Source organism: Humulus lupulus, chromosome 2 (assembly GCF_963169125.1).
Source record: "Humulus lupulus chromosome 2, drHumLupu1.1, whole genome shotgun sequence".
Lineage (NCBI taxonomy): Eukaryota > Viridiplantae > Streptophyta > Magnoliopsida > Rosales > Cannabaceae > Humulus > Humulus lupulus.
The window spans coordinates 11319742-11339861 of record NC_084794.1 but is presented as its reverse complement, the minus strand read 5'-3'; the positions used below and the strand labels follow the sequence as shown (position 1 = coordinate 11339861).

The 20120-nt window shown below is 35.5% G+C and overlaps 2 protein-coding genes across 2 annotated transcripts; both read right to left on the bottom strand.

The window, feature by feature from the left end:
- Window positions 1-7067: 7067 nt before the first annotated feature.
- Window positions 7068-7475, bottom strand: LOC133813910 (uncharacterized). The gene has a single exon (XM_062246940.1). The coding sequence runs from the start codon at window positions 7473-7475 to the stop codon at window positions 7068-7070; it is 408 nt and encodes a 135-aa protein (XP_062102924.1).
- Window positions 7476-10088: 2613 nt separating this feature from the next.
- LOC133817278 (GDSL esterase/lipase At4g10955) lies at window positions 10089-12731 on the bottom strand. Its single transcript, XM_062249750.1, has 2 exons — window positions 12416-12731; window positions 10089-11330 (listed from the first exon to the last, which is right to left on the bottom strand). The coding sequence occupies exons 1-2, from the start codon at window positions 12547-12549 to the stop codon at window positions 10274-10276; spliced, it is 1191 nt and encodes a 396-aa protein (XP_062105734.1). The 5' UTR covers window positions 12550-12731; the 3' UTR covers window positions 10089-10273.
- Window positions 12732-20120: the final 7389 nt, after the last annotated feature.

Here is a 20120-nt window from a genome sequence, read left to right as displayed (position 1 = left end):
GCAAATAAACGAATTAATAGGCAAGCATAAAAGACTCACACGCAGGAGACCATGAACAATGTATCCTACTATCAGCAGGTAACCCCAACGAGACAAGAGGGACGAAGAAGTAACAGTTCTTCCACCTCTTATCTCCACTCTTCAAACTAATAATTAGAGGATGGTCCTTCCCCCTGGTTGTTAACTGGTACCTACCCTTGTCATATAGATGTGCCTTCAAATAGTAAGCTCTCAACAAGTCAGCCACCTCAAGCGTTATGTTGTGTCTTTCACAGAGGACTTCGAGAGACATCAAAACCCGCCATGAATTTGGTATTAGTTGTCCAGGCGAAATCTCATGGTATTCACACAACTCAACCACTAATCGGGGGATAGGAAACTGAAACCCTTCCCCCTAAAGGAAAGTTCATACAGACACACCCAACCAGGTAAGTGCCAGTCAGGCCACTCCGCCTTAGCAGAAGCATGCAGACTGATAGTATCAGGAATCTCATAATGACGACTTAGATAGGAAAATTCACCTAAACTTATCAAAGACCTAGGATTGGAACTAAGCATACTACCAGAACCCGACATACCGCAATTGTAGATTAGATGTGATTTGAAATACGATATCAGCTACCGCAATTGCGATATGCCGGGTTCTGGTAGTATGCTTAGTTCCAATCCTAGGTCTTCGATAAGTTTAGGTGAATTGCCCCATCTTCGTTGTCATTATGAGATTCCTGATACCATCAGTCTGCATGCTCCTGCTAAGGCGGAGCGGCCTGACTGGCACTTACCTTATTGGGTGTGTCTGTATGAACTTCCCTTTAGGGAAGGGTTTCAGTTTCCTATCCCCCGATTAGTGGTTGAGTTGTGTGAATACCATGAGATTTCGCCTGGACAACTAATGCCAAATTCATGGCGGGTTTTGATGTCTCTCGAAGTCCTCTGTGAAAGACACAACATAATGCTTGGGGTGGCTGACTTGTTGAGAGCTTACTATTTGAAGGCACATCTATATGACAAGGGTAGGTACCAGTTAACGACCAGGGGGAAGGACCCTCCTCTAATTATTAGTTTGAAGAGTGGAGATAAGAGGTGGAAGAACCGTTACTTCTTCGTCCCTTTCGTCTCGTTGGGGTTACCTGCTGATAGTAGGATACCTTGTTCATGGTCTCCTGCGTGTGAGTCTTTTATGCTTGCCTATTAATCCGTTTCTTTGCATATGCTTGTTTTTTTTTTTTTGCAGATACTTCTATTATTTTGCAGGTAGACTTCGAGTTGAGTACCTTTGGGATTCGAGGGAGTCTTCCGGTCGGCTCAAGAGTATTCTTGCTATTCCAGAGGCAGAGCGTGATTGGAGTGATTTGTTGTCTGAATCGAGTCTCCGTTAGAGTTCTTTGTGGCGTTCTGTTGAAAAACTCCATGAAGGTATTCCTCTTCTCCAGAGTCCTGATAATCCTCGTATTGTGTTTATCAAGAGAAGATATACTCCCAATTTTTTGATTGAGTTGACGACAAGTGAGCAATTGTTTGCAGACATAGCTATGTCTCAACCCTTTACACTTCCTCTAACTGGTTCCAATGCCTTGGAACGTTTGCGTCAAGCGAAGAAATCATTCGTTGGGAGCTCAGATGCTGATAGAGAGGTCGTCGCGCCTCCTGCTGATCCTCCTGTTTTGATGCGGAGTCAAACGAGAAAGAGGAAGAAGGCTGTGCAGGCTGATTCTTCCGACCTGTTTAGCGACATTGTTGCCCTTTCATTCCCCTCCAATGCTGCCGCTTATAGTGAGATTGGGCCTCACTTAGGAGAGATTGATAAGCTGTTGTGGCCCGAAGATGATCAAAGGATGGAAGAAGAAGGCTGTGTAGGCTGATTCTTTCGACCTGTTTAGCAACATCGTTGCCCTTTCATTCCCCTCCAATGCTGCTGCTTATAGTGAGATTGGGCCTCACTTAGGAGAGATTGATAAGCTATTGTGGCCCGAAGATGATCAAATGATGGAGCAAGTCGGTATGGATGGGTCAGTTAACCTATTGTTTCCCATTTGTTTCAGGTACGGAGACTTCCTTTAGTTTTGTTTGTGTCGACTAGCTGATATCTCATGTCGTCTTATATTTTTTCAATGTTTCAGGGTTTGCAAGGGGTCATTTGGCTGAAGAAGAAAATCAAGTCCTTAATGGCAACTCTAAAGAAAGTAATAGGTCAAAGAAATGATCTTCGGGGTGAAGTTGGTCGGCTGAAAGATTCCAAGAGGGAGTCTGATCAACTTATAGCCGACTTAAAGATTCAACTAGAATCCAAGGAAGCTGAGTGTGACTCTTGGTCAAGTTGATGGCTTGAAACCGAGGTAGCTTCGTTGGAGAATCATATGTTAGTGATTGGGCTGGAGGCTGAGATCCAATGTTGTAGTGTAATGGCCAGTGAGTTTCAGGATGGTAAGACTGATAACTGGGATGTTCCTAAATACTAACACAAGTTACAACCAGTCAGAATACAACAAAACTAGGTCAGTTAGGTCAGGATACAATACTACATAAGAAAAAGTCCATACAACAACTAAAAATACATAAAATGAGACAAACTCAGTCATCCCCCAACAGTTAACTTGAACAAAAGAGGAATCAGTCATCCGCAAAAATGGTTGTTGTATCGAATGCCGGTTGGCTGAATGACTTATGGAGTATTAGTATCTTATTCCCCATAATCTAAGTATAAAGTTACTTAGTCAATTTATACTTAGATTTGTTATTGATATGTTCGTAGTATATGTAAAAAAATGGTTGTGATAGGGGGCTGCGCTCCATGGAGCTGCCTACATACCCTTTGCAGGGATCAAGCCCAAATGTAGTTCTGACACTTCCTGCATGACAGTGTCAGTATGTTGCTTGAATGAAGATCTCGTGAGATCATTGATGAAAGAAAATGAAAGAATACTAGATTGAGTTAAAAGTGATACTGTTTTAAGTGGATAGTGTTCCAGCTGTTGTTGATTTCGCGTCCCTCTTTAGTTTGTAGCTTGTATGCTCCATGTCCAACTACCTTTGTGATCAGGTAGGGACCTTCCCATGTCGGGGCGAGCTTACCTGCTCCTGCTTCCTTAGTGTTCTGGAACACTCTTCGTAGTACCCAATCTCCTATTTTGAATGTCCGAGTGCGGATGTTCTTGTTGTAATGTCTGGCTATGCTTCGTTGATAGGCTGAGATTCTTAAGAGTGCTTTGTCCCTTCTTTTGTCGATGGTGTCGAGTTCATGGCACATGTTTTCCCAATTTACTTCGTCTGTCGTCAGCTCATATCTGACTGTCAGAACATCACTCTCGGTAGGGATGACTGCCTCCATCCCGTAGGCTAACGAGAAAGGTGTCTCTCCCGTCGAAGTCCTTGTTGTGGTTCGGTAGGACCAAAGGACTCCTGGCAACTCGTCAGCCCATCTTCCCTTAGCTTTTTCAAGGCGCTTCTTGATGTTGTTCATGATAGTCTTGTTGGATGACTCTGCTTGTCCATTTGCTTGGGGATATCTTGGCATGGAGAAGCTGAGCTTGATATTCCAGAATTTGTAGAAGTCTTGGAAGTCAAAACTGATGAATTGAGAGCCATTGTCTGTTACGATCTCTTTCGGTACTCCATACCTGCAGATTACATTATTCCAAATGAAGCCTTTTACTTCTTTGTCTTTGACTTGGTGGAACGAGTCCGCTTCGATCCACTTGCTGAAGTATTCAGTTACTGCAAGCATGTACACCTTCTGTCCTGGTGCGGTTGGAAGCTTGCCAACTATGTCCATCCCCCATTTCATGAATGACCAAAGGGGATGTGATTGAGATAAGACGCTCTAAAGGTTGGTGGGATATTTGAGCGAACCGTTGGCATTTTTCGCATCGTCTTACATAGTCGGGGGAGTCGGCTCTCATAGTTGGCCAGTAGTAGCCTTGTGTTAGGGCGCGGTGCGCCAAGCTTCGTCCCCCGGAGTGGTTGCCGCACTCTCCTTCATGCAACTCAGCCAGTACGTATTTGGCCTCTGCAGGGTTAATGCATTTCAAATATGGACCAGAAAATGAACGTTTATAGAGTTTACCTCGTATAATAGTGAAGCGGGCTGCTTGAGCCCTGTCCCGATGTGCTTCGTTCCTATCTTCAGGAAGTATGTCCTGCTCCAAGTACTTGACTATTGGAGTCATCCATGTTCGGTTGTTGGAGATGTCACTAACTTGCTCTTCTTCATCTTTCCAAATAGCTGGCCATTGGAGATAAACTACAGGTACAGCTGGCCATCCGCATAACTGTTCTCCCCTCTTGGTACTTAGTTGATAGTGAACTCGTCGAAGACCGGCTACAACTCTTTAGTCTTGTTGAGGTAGGCTGTCATCTTGTTATCCCGGGCCTGGTAGCTACCTTGCATATTTGGTTGACTACCAATTGAGAATCACTGAAGACCACGATCCTTTTGACTCCCATGTCTTTGGCTAGTTCGAGTCCATTTGAAATCAATTGGGAAATCACATCTTCAGTCGATGTTGTCCAAATTGTAGATGTGATTTCCTACAATTGATTTGATTAGACGAGCACCAGCAACCTATCAAGAACAAAGAGAGAGACGATAGTTCAATTGGGAGCACTGGTGAGGTGTCAGCCAAAGGGACTCCGACGCTCAAGTTAGTCGGGCTGTAACGAAAGATGATTGAAAGCAATAAAACTAAGATGTAAATAATGAAGTAGTAACGGATGGATGAGTAATGGAATGGTTTGAGTGACGATGGTGATGACGGCGGGACTGAACGGCTGGGTCAAGTCTGGTGAGGTCAGATCAGACTGCCTAATTGGACCTGCTTGACTGGATTGTCCAGAGAGAGAATAACCTCGTTTCAATAAGAAAGTAAAAAGAGAGTCAAGTGATTGTTCGATCCCCCCTTCTCAACCCCTGAGGGTCTTCTTTATAGTCGTTTTCTTCTTTCCGTTCTCCCTTCGTCTATCTCACCCATTCGACTCGTTCTTAGTGGTTCCCTCCGATTTTTATGAGAGGAGGGGTGTGCATTTTGACTACTTCAATGTCCCTGACTGACTGAATGCACCTGGACTCGGGTCTGGGTACCAGCTAGCTCGTTTTGGATGGCCAAGCCCATTAACATAGGTTTTGAGCCTTGCTTGCTTATTGGGCTTAGCAAGCTAGTCTGGCTGATTAGATGAGCTTTAATTGTAAACAATTTTTGTCCACTACACCCGTAACATTGTATTGTCACATTTTATTTTGTCTTAAGAAAAGATACACATAGCATTGTATTGTCACATCGTATTTTATCTTAAGAAAATATACCCATAGCATTGTATTGTCACATCGTATTTTGTCTTCAGATTTCAAATTATTTTGTCTTAAGAAAAGATACTCGTAGCATTGTATTGTCACATCGTGTTTTGTCTTCAAATTATTGAAGATAAGAAAAGATACCCATAGCATTGTATTGTCACATCGTATTCTGTCTTCAGATTTTAAATTATTTTGTTTTCTACTATTTTTCCAAATTATTGAAGATATAAAATCTAACTTTTACATCCCTATATAATGACATATTTTTCACATAAGATGACCACACATTTTCAACATATTTCTAAACCAACTAATTTCTCTTTCAAAGTGACTTCAATTCGAACTTCTTCATACTCAATTGAAGAAGATGTGATGTGCACTTGTGTCATGTGTATTTTGACATTTCTCAAAATCCAATTATAGAAATTAACCAATCCAAAAATCAGTTGTGGGCAAGAGTTGAATCAGCGTATCACTCTGAACAATTTAATAGTCAACCTCGACCGAGAAGATCTTTGCACACTCAATGACGACCATTCTTGCGACAGTTTCAAAATTAAGGGGATGTGTTAACCAAATTGAAAATAAAAATCCAAGTGATGCTTCGTAAGAAGATATTGTGAGTATATTTGTTATAGTTTGTTCTTGGTTAGTAACTTGTTTTTAAATTTTATTTACAACATTTATTTATTATTCAACAGTTGAATCAAGCGAAGATGCTATTAGCACAAGATTCAAAGTATAGAAGAAGGTTCAAATTTGATCATGTGTGGTCCATTCTTAAAGATTGTGAGAAATTTACAAATGACAACACCAATTCACCAGCTATATTCCAACAACAATGTCGTAATTTTAATTCCCCCAATCTTGTTCTCCTGGCTTCGAATCACCGACATTGGTATGAGTTCATTTGATCTTAATATGAATGATGAGGAAGTTCCTATTAATTTATCTGAAAGACCCATCCGTGTGAAAATAGCAAAAGGAAAACAAAAAAGTGATGAACAATTTAATAAATTAATGGATCAAAGTAAAAAACTTGTTAACATTGTAGAAAAGAGTAACTTTGATCTTAGACAAAAGGTTGATGTGGCTAGAATGAGAGAAGAGAATAAAATTTTATTTACAGATTTGAATTCCATATCCGATTTAGAGTTTCGCCAATTTATTCAAAGCGAACGAGAAAATACAGGTCAAGAGCACAAACATCCGGACATGGAGAACAAAGAGAAATATCTCAATATTAGGGTTCTCAATATCTAGCATCTCAGTTCCAAGGATCTCAATATGAAGAGGAACAAGGAGAAGTAGCTGAAGATGAACATCAACGATCTCAAAATCATTCACAAGATTATAGTCAATATTATGACTATCTTGGCAGAACTGGGAATAGTTTTTAAAATTATTGTGTAATATAGAACACAAGACAAACTAATATAGAACACAAGACAAACTAAGACATACTTCTAATAATTTTAAAAATTATCCCTAGTTCCACCAAGATAGTCATAATATTAACTATAATCTTGTGAATGATTTTGAGATCGTTGATGTTCATCTTCAAGTCCTTCTCCTTGTTCTTATTCATATTGATATCCTTGGAACAGAGATGCTCGATATTAAGATCCCTGATTTTGAGATCAGTCTCCTTGTTCTCCATGTCCGGATGTTTGTGCTCTTGATCTGTAATTTTTTCTCTTTTCACTTTGAATAAATTGGCGAAACTCTGGATCAGATGTAAAATTTAAATCCGTAAATATAATTTTATTCTCTTCTCTCATTCTAGCCACATCAACCTTTGTCTCAGAAGTTCATTTCTTTCAAAGTTGTCATTTTCTATAATGTTAACAAGTTTTTGACTTTGATCCATTAATTTCTTAAATTGTTCATCACTTTTTTGTTTTTCTTTTGCTTTTTTCACACCGATAGGTCTTTCAGATAAATTAATAGGAACTTCCTCATCATTCATATTAAGATCAAATGAACTCATACCGCTGGGTGCCGATGTCGGAGATTCGAAACCATGAGAACAAGAATGGGGGGAATTGAAATTACGACCTTGTTGTTGGAATCTAGTTGGTGAATTGGTGTTGTCATTTGTAAATTTCTCACAATCTTTAAGAATGGACCACACGTGATCAAATTTGAGCCATCTTCTATACTTTAGATCTTGTACTAATAGCATCTTCGCTTGATTTAACTGTTGAATAATAAATAAATGTTGTCAATAAAATTTAAAAACAAGTTCCTAACTAAAAATAAACTATAACAATATATACTCACAATATCTTCTTACGAAGCACCACTAAGATTTTTATTTTCAATTTGGTTAACGCGATCCCCTTAATTTTGAAACTGCCGCAAAAATGATCGTCATTCGAGTTTGCAAAGATCTTCTCGGTCGAGGTTGACTACTAAACTGTTCAGAGTGATACGCTAATTCAACTCTTGCCCACAACTGATCTTTGGATTGGTTAATTCCTATGATTGGATTTTGAGAAATGCCAAGATACACATGACACAAGTGCGCACATCTTCTTCAATTGAGTATGAAGAAGTTCGAATTGAAGTCATTTTGAAAGAGAAAGAAGTTGGTTTAGAACTATGTTGAAGATGTGTGGTCATCTTATGTGAAAAATATGCCATTATATAGGGATGTAAAAGTTAGATTTCTTATCTTTAATAATTTGGGAAAAGAATAAAAGACAAAATAATTTAAAATCTGAAGACAAAATACGATGTGACAATACAATACTACATGTATTTTTTCTTATCTTCAATAATTTGAAATTTGAAGACAAAATACGATGTGACAATATAATGTTACGGGTATCTTTTCTTATCTTCAGTAATTTGAAATCTGAAGATAAAATACGATGCTACGTATATCTTTTCTTAAGACAAAATAATTTGAAATATGAAGACAAAATACGATGTGACAATACAATGCTATGTGTATCTACACTATAAGACATGGGCTTCATGTAGACCAACAACACAAACAAATCAACATGGTTGGTTATAGATGAATTCTCATTATGGTAGTTCATCTTATTTGGCATCGTCCTCTTCTCTTCTTCTTCAGATGATGATTATTATGATGATCTAGAAAAGCAAATTACTGTTAACAGCAATTTTTACATCGCTCAACACCAAAATAACGAAGGGTCACACAAAAATTACTGTTAACAACAATTCATGGTCATATAGTAGTCAACCGTGACTGAGAAAATGTTGATCACAATCTCTTCAACGACTATTTTGCAGGGAACCCTCGATTTTCTGCCTCGATGTTGCGTCGAAGATTCCAAATGGGACGCGCTTTATTCCTTCATATTTATGATGTATTTCGAATGTTGGCGTATGGTGTATCGGCAGATGCTACCAACGAGTATATCAAAATAGGAGAATCTACTGCTTTGGAAAGTTTGAAACGATTTTGTCATGCTGTTATCGAGGTCTTTGGAACGCGCTATCTTCGATCACCTAACGCTGATTATGTTGCAAGGCTACTACACATTGGTGAACGTCGAGGTTTTCTAGGAATGTTGGGTAGTTTAATTGCCCTATGGCTTGGGGAGGATAATACGTCGGTCGCAGTGGATCTCTGACTATTATTCTTGAAGCTGTAGCTGACTATGATCTTTGGATATGACATGCATATTTTGGTCTACTTGGATCTAACCATCTTTTTGTTGTTCTTGCTGTGAGTATTGCTCCACCCGCTAATTATGTCATTAAAGGGAAAGAGCGACGGTATATATCCAAAATGGTCTGCTATTGTTCAAACCATTCGTGAGCCACTTGGCCCGAAGAAACAATTATCTGCTCGAAAACAAGAAGCATGTAGAAAAGATGTAGAACGTGTGTTTGGAGTATTGCAATCAAAATTTGCCATTGTGGCAGGATCAGCGCGTCTATGGAACAAGATGATATTACATGATATAATGACTTCACGTATTATTATGCATAATATGATAATAGAAGATGAACGTGACGTTAATGCACCAATTGAAGAACGACTCGAAATCCAGAAGGTGAGATGGTGGGTAATGACGATGCTCGGTTTCAAGAATTTCTGGCTCACATTGAACTTCGAAATCAAAGATAAGGGATGCTCACATTGAACTTCGAAATGCATTAATTGAACACTTGTGGGACACGAATATACTAACTCGAAAAATTAGTTTAATTTATTTAATATTTCATGGGTGTGTTATGTTTTAGAGTTAATTGAATGTATTTTATTTTAGTAGTATAATATTTAAATAGGAAAATGTAATTTATTATTATAATTTGTCAAGTTTTAATATTTATGATATAAGTTTTATGTAGTTAATAATAACATTTTTACTTAATGGATTAATTAAAGAATATAATAATAAAAAAATATTCTATTTTATTAAAAAATAATATAATAATAAAGAATAAAGTTTTTGGTGTAATTTTGGTTTTATGGTTGGAATGGAAAAAAATATATGGTACTAAGATTTCCTTAGTTTTGGTGTTGGTGCAACACCATATATAGTGTTATGGGTTGGAGATACCCTCACAATATATGGTGCTAAGATTCTTTAATTTTGGTGTTGGTGCAACACCATATATAGTATTATGGGTTGGAGATGCCCTCACAATACCCATGGAAAACTTTAGAGAATTTTGATTTTGTTTAGTGCAATCACCACAAAAGGCTTGATGTGACAAGTGTTTTGTTGCAAAAAAAACTCTTAAATGAGTGCAAAACGCTATGGTAAATGGTGTGAAGTCTCCACATTGAGTATTTACCGACAATATAAAGTTTAAGCAAAGTATCTACTGTATATATTCATTATCAAGATGATGAAAGGTAAACATCGTTAACAGAGAAAGATAAAATAATAATAAAAAAAATAAAGTAAAACAATTGCAGACACACAATAGACACAAGACACAGAGAGGAGAAAATGAGTTATTTTTAACAATTGTAAGAACAGCCAAACCTTCTTATTTATTGTTAGGCGAGGGCTTCCCTGTGTTTGTTTGTGGAGCTGGATTTGGAAGACTATACAAGGATTTCAGCTGCCTGCTTATGAGTTTACTGTTGTGAAGAGCCAAATTAAGTTCTAAGTCATCAGACCACCATTGCTCCAACCCATGTGCTTCAAGAAACTTCTGGTTTCCCTTCGACATCACAAACAGCTTAGCCGCCATTTGCCCGGTTCTAGGCCTCAAATTCTCTTTATCAATGTTGCTCTTGTTTTCCTCTTCTGTTGTTCCATCAGGGTCAGTATAAGAGCAACAAATGTAGTCACTGTTATTTACATACAAATGAGGTACCCATTTCCCCAAAGCCAGGCCCGGGTTCTTCAAACCATACAAATTTGACACCCATTTCCAACTATTATTATTACTTGTTTCTCCCTCTTCACTGTTGACTTGAGTCTCACTGATTGAAGAAGGAAGCATTGACTTGAATCTCTTCCAAACAAAACCGGCTTTTTCTCCAATGTTTCTTAAGCTCATGGCAAGTGAAACAGAAGGTGGATTGAACAAATGGGTGTCTACATATATTCCTTCTTTGGCTAATGTTTTTCCCACTTGGAGAGCAAAACCAGCCCCTAGAGAGTGGCCTGCAACACACACATTACTACTTCCATACTTTTCAGCCACTGATTTCAATGCCTCCAAAGCCACTTTGAATCTGATTGAGCCTTTCAAGCTTTCCCAAGCCAAAAACCGGAGATCATCTTCAATGTCTCTTCGGAATGTTAAGCTCTTCAGGAGTGTTCCTCTGAGTGCTAATACAGCTCTTGGTGCACCACTCGGTCTGATGAGGATTAACTCAGAAAGGGCAGCAGACCTATCCCATTCTAGTATTGCTCCGAAAATCGATCCATCTCTTTCATCAACCAAGGTCTGAACTAGCTTGTATTTAAAGGGTATCCACCATTTTGGGGCTAGAGCATTTTCTTCACTTCTGTTCTCTTGTCTGTCAAGTTCAAGCAGATAAACTGCCTGTATAAAACAAGCAATTACTGTTCTTTTGTAGTTTCCATCCTTCCTGAGAAAACATAAAGAAGACGTTCATTTATCAATTGGGATACACAAATTTATCCTATTTTTTCCCTTAAATAAGCGAAGTAATTTCCAAACACAACATAACTAGTCAACTAACAATAAAACTAATAATTTGAGAAACAAAATATATTCAAAATGAGACGAGATCTAGGAGGAAATCTTATGTCTTAACTACATTTAAATTAATAATGGTTTTGATTTTCAAGTTACCTTACTTTCTATACACACATATATATATATACAATTTTTTGTGAAAGAAGACAGCCAAACAAACAAAATCAATAATACATAAAAAATTACCAAAAAGGAACCCTGATCAAACCAATCGTATCCAGCTTAATAATAGCAATCACAGTACTAAATTTTCCTAGCAATTCAACACTAACTGATAACTGGACTTGGTCAATATTCACAAACAAACAAAAAAGGAAAGTTCCAAGTGAAATTGCAAGAAAGGTAAGTTATGAATTTGGACACAGAACAATCACTAAATTAACTTCCATGATGGGCTCTCCGCTCAACATATATAACAACTTAAAAAGGAAAGTTCTTTGAAATCTGAATGACATGATTTATTAATCGAGTTATTCAGATCAAAGTTGCATGATAGATTAACCACGATCAAAAGCGGTATGCTTAATCTTACTCTACATAGAGTAGTTTTCAAATACCTAAAATTTAGTATAACATCTATTAAACTATCAAATTCTCCTTTCATGCCATATATAATTTACAATTTTGGATCTTACAGTCCTCGAGCTTCTCTTTAGAAACTTTCCTCTAGGAAACAAACCCAACTCGACTGAAAAATCTATGAACTTTTTCTGATTTCAACACTTCCCAATAAGTTTATAATAAAAGACTCGAATTAGAAACCTACTCCGAAATCTGCCTAGAAAAATTAAAAGCTTCATTATTATTGTAAACAAAACATTCTAGCCACAATTCAAATATTCTATCATATACCAAATCAACCAAACTCACATAACATTCAAGAAATAATCAAATCCAACATAAAAACTCCATTGATATATAACAATCAAAGAGAGTGAAGAAATGGGTACCGACCAACTAGAATTTATAAGCTCTCTCCAATTAAGAGAAGACACATTTCGAGGTCCAGACACATGAAACGCATACGGGTGAGCCTCTTTTTCTTGTACCGCTTCGTTGGTGATTTCCTCAGCGCCACGCTTCGCCATTAACGAAATGAACTACACCAAAACTTCCACCTTTTCCTCTGCTTTCTTCTTCTTCTTCTTTCCTTTTTGGGTTTCTTAGATTGTTAGAGGAAGAAAAATGAGAGAGAAAGAGTGTTTCTCATATGGAAAGGTTTAGTAATGTGAAGACTGTTACTTTTGGTATCTGATTCGAAGAAAGTAGAAAGTATTTATTGGTTTGAAACGTTTTGTTTTGTAGATCTCTTCCAACGGTCATATTTCTTTCGTGGTGTCGGGCTTTGAAGTGATATTACTACATTACCCTTTTCCATTGAACAAGAATTGAATATCCGAAAGGGCAATAAATACAAGGTTATTTTGGTCATTAAAAGCGTCGTGAACTTTGTTTTTTTTTTTTTTGGCTACCACGCGTCGTTAAGCATTATTGGATTACAAGTTGGCTTCAGCAAGTTCTGTTCTGCCCAATGAAGTAATCTTTTTTTTGTTGGTAAACTCTTATTCTTGGTAGTTGTAGAAAAATATGAGTAATAACATGTGACATAAAATACACATCTATATCTATTAGAGAAAAATGGATAGGAAGTTCACCTGCTTATTTTATATATTTTTTATTTTTGTTTTCTTTTTAAGTTGTTTACTACATAATTTATGTGTCTTTTACACCGCCACATAAAAATATTATATAAATTTCTAAATCTCACACTTTCTATTATTACCTTCTTCTTTCTTCACTATTTTACTAATTTCTATTTTTTCTCCTTTTACTAGAACCGTCTTTCATTTATCTTTTAGAAATATCATATTCATAACAATAATATATATTGTAGATCTCACCCTTTCTATTATCTTATTCTTTATTCACTTTTTCACCATTTTTTAGTTTTTTTACCTCTTCTATATACAAAATGTGTAGATAACAAATTTTTTTTATTTTAACATTTGTATGGTTAATTTTAGTGCAAAATATTTAACAAAATATACATTTAAAATTAGCTAAAAATAGATATTTATTAATTATATTAATATAAATTTAATAATCATAAAATATCATTATTTTATTAATATTTAATATAAAACTACATATATAATAATTATATTAATGACATTTACTCATTTGGTATCCTGTATTTTTGCAAAATATCATTTTGGTACCTTTTTTATTTTAATAATGCTCATATAATACCTTGTATTTTAAAATCATACATATTTGGTACCTTAGACTCGAATTCGATAAATAAAATTTCATCAATATGACCAAAGTGCCACAAATTTTATGTAATTAAGTAGTTAAATTTGAATTTAGAACTCATATAATTGATAGCAGTTTGATTAAATTGGAAAAAAATATTAATTAAATTTGAGTTTAGGATACCAAATATGTAGGATTTCAAAATATAGGGTATAAAATATGTACAATTTCAAAATACAAGGTACCAAATGAGAATTATTGTAAATGATACTTTATAAAAACATAGGACACCAAATGGTTACTTGCCCTTATATTAATATAAATTCAAATGTTATAAAATATCATTATTATAATAATATATAATACAGATATTTAATAATAATATTAATATAAATTTAAATAAAATAAAATAAAATATTATTATGATAATAATATAGGAAATTTCTTTGGTAAGGCCTTCAAAAAGAGCTCTACTGTAGGGCTCTTTTGTGTTCTCAACTTTGAACAGTTTTCGGCGCGATTTTTTTTTATGACCGTGTATATTGTAGTTATTTAGAGCATCCTGCAAATTTTCAGAAAATTCTGAATAATTTACAGTGCCGAAAACTAAGTTCAAACATGCTATTTTCCACTCACATAAAAAAAATAAGTTACGCGTGCAATAATCTGTTTTCGGCATTGTAAATTATTCGGAATTTTCTGAAAATTTGCAGGATGCTCTAAATAACTACAATATACATGGTCATAAAAAAAATCGCGTTGAAAACTATTCATGGATTGAGAACACAAAAGAGTCCTACGGTAGGGCTCTTTTTGAAGGCCCTACCATAGAATTATCCAATAATATAATCCTATTTTTTAATATTATGATAATATTATTATTATAATAATAATATTTAATATAAAATTAGATATTTAATACTTATATTGATATAAATTTAAATATAATAATATATAATACATAATCTTAATTTATATTAAAAAAATTATCATTTATGTTTAAAAATATTATCACATATTATGTATATATATATAATTATAAACAATATTTTGTTTTAATTTTTCATTTAATATATGTTTATGTTATTTTTTATTTATTTGAAATTTATATAACAATGATACAAATTTAATAAATATAACTAATAGATTCTATAAATAAAACTAAGCAAACGTGCATTGCACGTTGCTTATATCCAGTAAATATATATATATATATTTGGAAGACTTTTTAATGGTTACTACCCATAGATGTTGTAATGCCCCAAATTTCCTAATAAGGTTTAGAACCTTGATTAGGAGGTTGGGAGGGCCATAATTGATTTATTATGATATTTAATGATTATATGCATGTTTACGTGAATTATATTAGTATATGATGGTGAATGCATACATATGGGTGTATTTATACTTATAAGGGCATTTTGGTAATTTGGCATGTTGAGGGCATGTTTGTAAATTGGGTGCATACTGTAATTTGTGAATGAGATTTCATTATTATAGAGATATATTCGAGCTATTCGGCATGAGACGGTCATATATAATGGATTAGCGGTTTCTTCATAACGGGGTCAATTTTGGGGTAATAGAAATGTTTATTTGATGATAGATTGGGAATATTTGAGATCAGGGTGAAATTCTGGAAGTTTTGACTATAGTGTCCCCGGGGATGTTTTCGGGACCCCGAGCACTATGTTTTATTTGAGGTTACTTAAGCTTGAAGTAGCTTGTCAGATAAGAACGTACATTAGAAAACCTTTTGTTTTCTCTCTGACGGTCTGTTATACCGTTTGAGCATTTTTGAGGAAATCTTGAGTTCTAGGAGTCGGAATCAAGCGAGGGTCGAGGCATAGCGATCCTAGGAAAGATTAGGAGCTTCTTAACCGAAGGATTTGACGAAAAACAACCCAATCAAAGGTAATCTAAGTTTGAAGTTTGAAGTTTTTAAAGTTTCTAAGCTTAGAATTGGACTTTGTTAATTGTTGAGTTTTTGGTCGGTTTGAGCCTTGGGTTTTGAGGGTTTTGGAGTATTGGGAAGCTTGGGAACATTGATTTGATGATTGGGGAATGTTTGGGTATGTTTTTGGAGGATTTGGAGTGCTTAAAACACGTTTGGGAATGGCCCAGGGTTGGGGGCCGCGGCCCTGTTCTTGAGCGCCGCGGCCCTAGTTCGATGAAGCAGGTGTCAGGAAATTGGCCTTGCTGGGCGCCGCGGCCCTTTATGGAGGGCGTCGCGGCCCTTGCCTCAGAGAACCCTGGGGGCCGTGGCCCAAGGTGCTAGGGCCGCAGCCCTTGCCCTATTTTCACCCCGTTTGCTCGTTTTGACCCCGGGAACTTAGCTATGGGCCTCGGGAGTGTCCCTACTTCTTGGATTAGTTTGGATTGGTCTCTTGGAGGCTAGATATTGGTGTGGAAACCTTTGATTATCATGTTATTGATTATGTTCCGTATTTGGTTATGATTAGGTGACTGCTAAGGGCTTAAAGGTTGATCGTTCTCAAGGGTCGTTCTTATATTGGTTCTAGCTCGAATCTGAGGTAAGAAAACTGCACCCTGTGTATATGTGACATGCATGGTTATTATCGAGGCATGTTGGTTGATTATTGAGTATGACATGCATGGTTATTATTGATGCATGCCGGTTGATTATTATGTATGACATGCATGGCTATTCTTGATGCATGTTGGTTGACGATTAAACGTGACATGCATGGCTGTTATTGGTGCATGTTGGATTGCTGGATATATTGCATATGATGCATGAGAAACTTGTGATTAGGACATGCTTCGTATATTGAGTATGATATTATTCAGAGCTTGTGCCTCTGTGGTTGTGCATGGTTCTAATTATACTAATACCTGTTAGTAAGCATGTTGAATACCTTGTCTATGGATATGGAACATGTGATATATGATTGGCGGCCTGACTTACTTGTGTATGACACTGACTAGTCAGGGATCGACTCTAAAGTCGAGAATCACACATTGAATGGCTCTATGGCATTAATGCTAGATCGACCCTAAGGTCGATGAATCATGCATTGAATGGCTCCATGGCATTAATGCTGGACCGACTCTAAAGTCGAGAATCGTGCATTGAGTGGCTCTAAGGCACTAATGCCAGACCGACCCTAAGGTCGATGATCACGCATTGAATAGCTCCATGGCATTAGTGCGAGACCGACCCTAAGGTCGAAGAACTTATAAGCGCTTGCCTGGTCTATTACCATATGTTTATAGCCAAGGTATATGACCCCGGTGACTGTTTGTCACATGGCTAGGGGACGCTGTCCATAGCACGACTCTAGAGTCGGGAGGAAGGTTATGTTGGTGACCATTCACCATGCACCTTTCCTGATCAAACCTATGAAAGAATCACCTATCAGTTAAGCCCTGGTGACCCTATCGTCACATGGCTAGAGGGGAGCTATGCTCATTACTGTGACTTTTGGCTATTGTCACCTATTTGCTTGGACTGATATTCCTGAACGGTTATTATGATCGTTGTTGATATTATATCATGTTTTGTTGTGTTTTCTTGCTGGGCTTTAGCTCACAGGTGCTACGTGGTGCAAGTAAAGGCAAGAGGAAGTCGGACCATCCTTGAGTTGAAGAGCTTAGGTGATGATGTGTACATATGCAGCTGCTCGTCCACCACGGCCGAGGTTTAAAGTGGAACTAGGGTTGAACCCTGTTTTGCCACTTAGAACGGCCTGTTGTAAATATTTTCTATAATAGACTCTGAAACTTTATTTTCGGGATCCCAATGTGTATATTAAACGTTCTAGTGAAACGTTACATCCTAACCAAAGTTTTTAATCCCTAAACCGCTAATCATACTTAGTTCACGATTTTGGCCAAATGACTCGATTAGCGAGTTTAGCACTGTTTACAAGGCACACCGTAACGGTCCCTGGAGTTTGGGGCGTTACAGATGTGTACTAACAATTATGATGATGTGGCAATATAGTGACTTGGTATAACAAGTCACCAACAAGTAATTATTTTTTGGGTACATTAATTTTGAATTTAATTATTTTTTTTTGTAATAATTAATCTTTATATAGAAATATTATTATTTATATAGAAATTTGTTATACCTTTAATTCTTTTTTTCAAATTTTGTATTTGTTATAGTATATATGCATTTATTTCATGTAATGTCTAATAAGTAAAATGCATATTTATTGCCTAAATTATTAATGTGCATATTTAATTAATACGAACAATATATTTTCACAACACCAAATAACTAATGCATATTTTTTCAACAAAATTTTCTCTATATTTATTACACAATATCATTAACAAATCAACTATTCAAAGTGTGAATCATTTTTTTAAATTTATGATAATAATACAATACTTAATGTTTGAAAATTATATATATTGCAAAATAAAAAATTGTAAAATCTCAAAAACAATGATTACAATATGGAGTCTAGAAAAATAGTTTACATCCTTACTTCGTAAAATAATTAGTATTTTCTTCTTCAACCATCAATCTTCATTTACTTGAATCAACAAAGTTCGAAAAGGTAAACGTTTTGATATCCTTTGGTTCACATATAATATTACTGTATCTTTTCATTTTACGCTTTTGATCATGTGTATGTCTTTCATCTTTTACTTTTAATCTTTTTGTGTTACTTTTAATATTTTTTGTAGATGTCTATCAACAAAGATTTGATGCCTACATCCGAACAAATATTTGATCTTCCTCGAATAATGAGCTTGGTGAACAACAAATAATGAGCTAGCATGCATGTGTTTCTATCTCTCAATTATTCTAACAACTCAATCTATCTATATACTTATATAAAGCTGAGCTTAAAGAAGGTGTCGTGGCAGCTTGTATGACCTTTTTTTAACTATTCTTTGCTTTCTCAATTTTTTGATTTGTTAAATTTTAAATTATATTTATCTAATAATAATTTAGTTGACACAGGTGTAACTTGCTAACTAGCGGTTTCCTTTATTTATGTTATTATATTAATTATTAATTAATATTAACAATGGTAATAATAATTATTCCCTATCATTGTTACAAAACCCTAGAAATCAATTTCATTTATAAATCCTTAAAATGGTACTGTTACAAAACATGATGATGATGGTAGAGTTTATAAATCAGTTAAAGTTACATTGTCACGATAGTATTACTTTCTATATTATTTAAAAATTAATTAAAACAAAAAATATGTAATTGTTGGCTCTTGTATTTTTATAAAGTAAGAATATAATTTTTACCACAATAACATTAATCTAAAATCAAATAAATAACATTTCCAATTCATTTCATGGTTCATATCCAATAATTTTAGACATATTCTGTCTAATCCAATTATTAATTGAATGTTTAATTTTTACAACCAATTAGTAGATTATATTGGATTTTTACACATATCATTCATCAATCGACTAATCTCATTTAGATCTTCCAAAATTAGATCAAATCCAATTTTCTGCGGTCAATTTTAATTTTTTTTATTGATTTTACACATCCCTACTCATCGATATTTTTCTTTCTGTAATGCCCCAAATTTCCTAATAAGGTTTAAAACCTTGATTAGGAGGCCGGGAGGGCCATAATTGATTTATTGTGTTATTAAATGATAATATGCATGTTTAGGTGTATTAAATATGCATGTGAACTCATTTCTGAGTAATTTGGTGATTTTCATATTTTGGTCATTTCGGGCATATTTGGCATATATGTGATATGTGTGTGGTGCTTTATTATTATTTGGTTATGCCAGGGTTACCCAGCACAAGAAGATCCTAGAAGATAAGTTAGTGGGAAAGTCACAACGGAATTTATTCTTGACTCGGAGTAAGTCAAGGGGTATTTAGAGCATTACCGGGTTATTGGGTAATGGGAATAAATATTTGGTGATAAATTGGGAGTTAGTAAGATCAGGGGGAAATTCTTGATGTTTTGACTATTTTTGTAGAGTCCAAGAACTTTACTTAGCTAATTGTTTAGTAGTATTATAGTATGTTTAGTGTTATCATTGTTACTTTGGATTTTTGGTTCAGACCGGGAGTTATTTGGACACTCATAGTAGTACTTATAGATTTTCTAAGTTTAACCTATAGTTTAAGAATATTAAGTATAACCTAAGGTTTGATTAATGTGTCTGATATTAAGGATCATATTATTATATTATAAGGTTTAGACATCAACCAATAGGATTTTAAGCACATGTTTTGAATGGTAATTAAGGATTAAGTATTTTTGAGGATTAAATTAAATAAGGGTAAAAGTTTGAATGTATAGGGTCAGTCAGCAGCTTTGAGCACGTTGAGGGCTTAGTCAAGGCTGTTTACTCCATTCAAACTCAGCTAAAAATGTGTAAATTCGTGTTTAAATATTCAGCGTATGCCGATATATCGCAGCTATAGG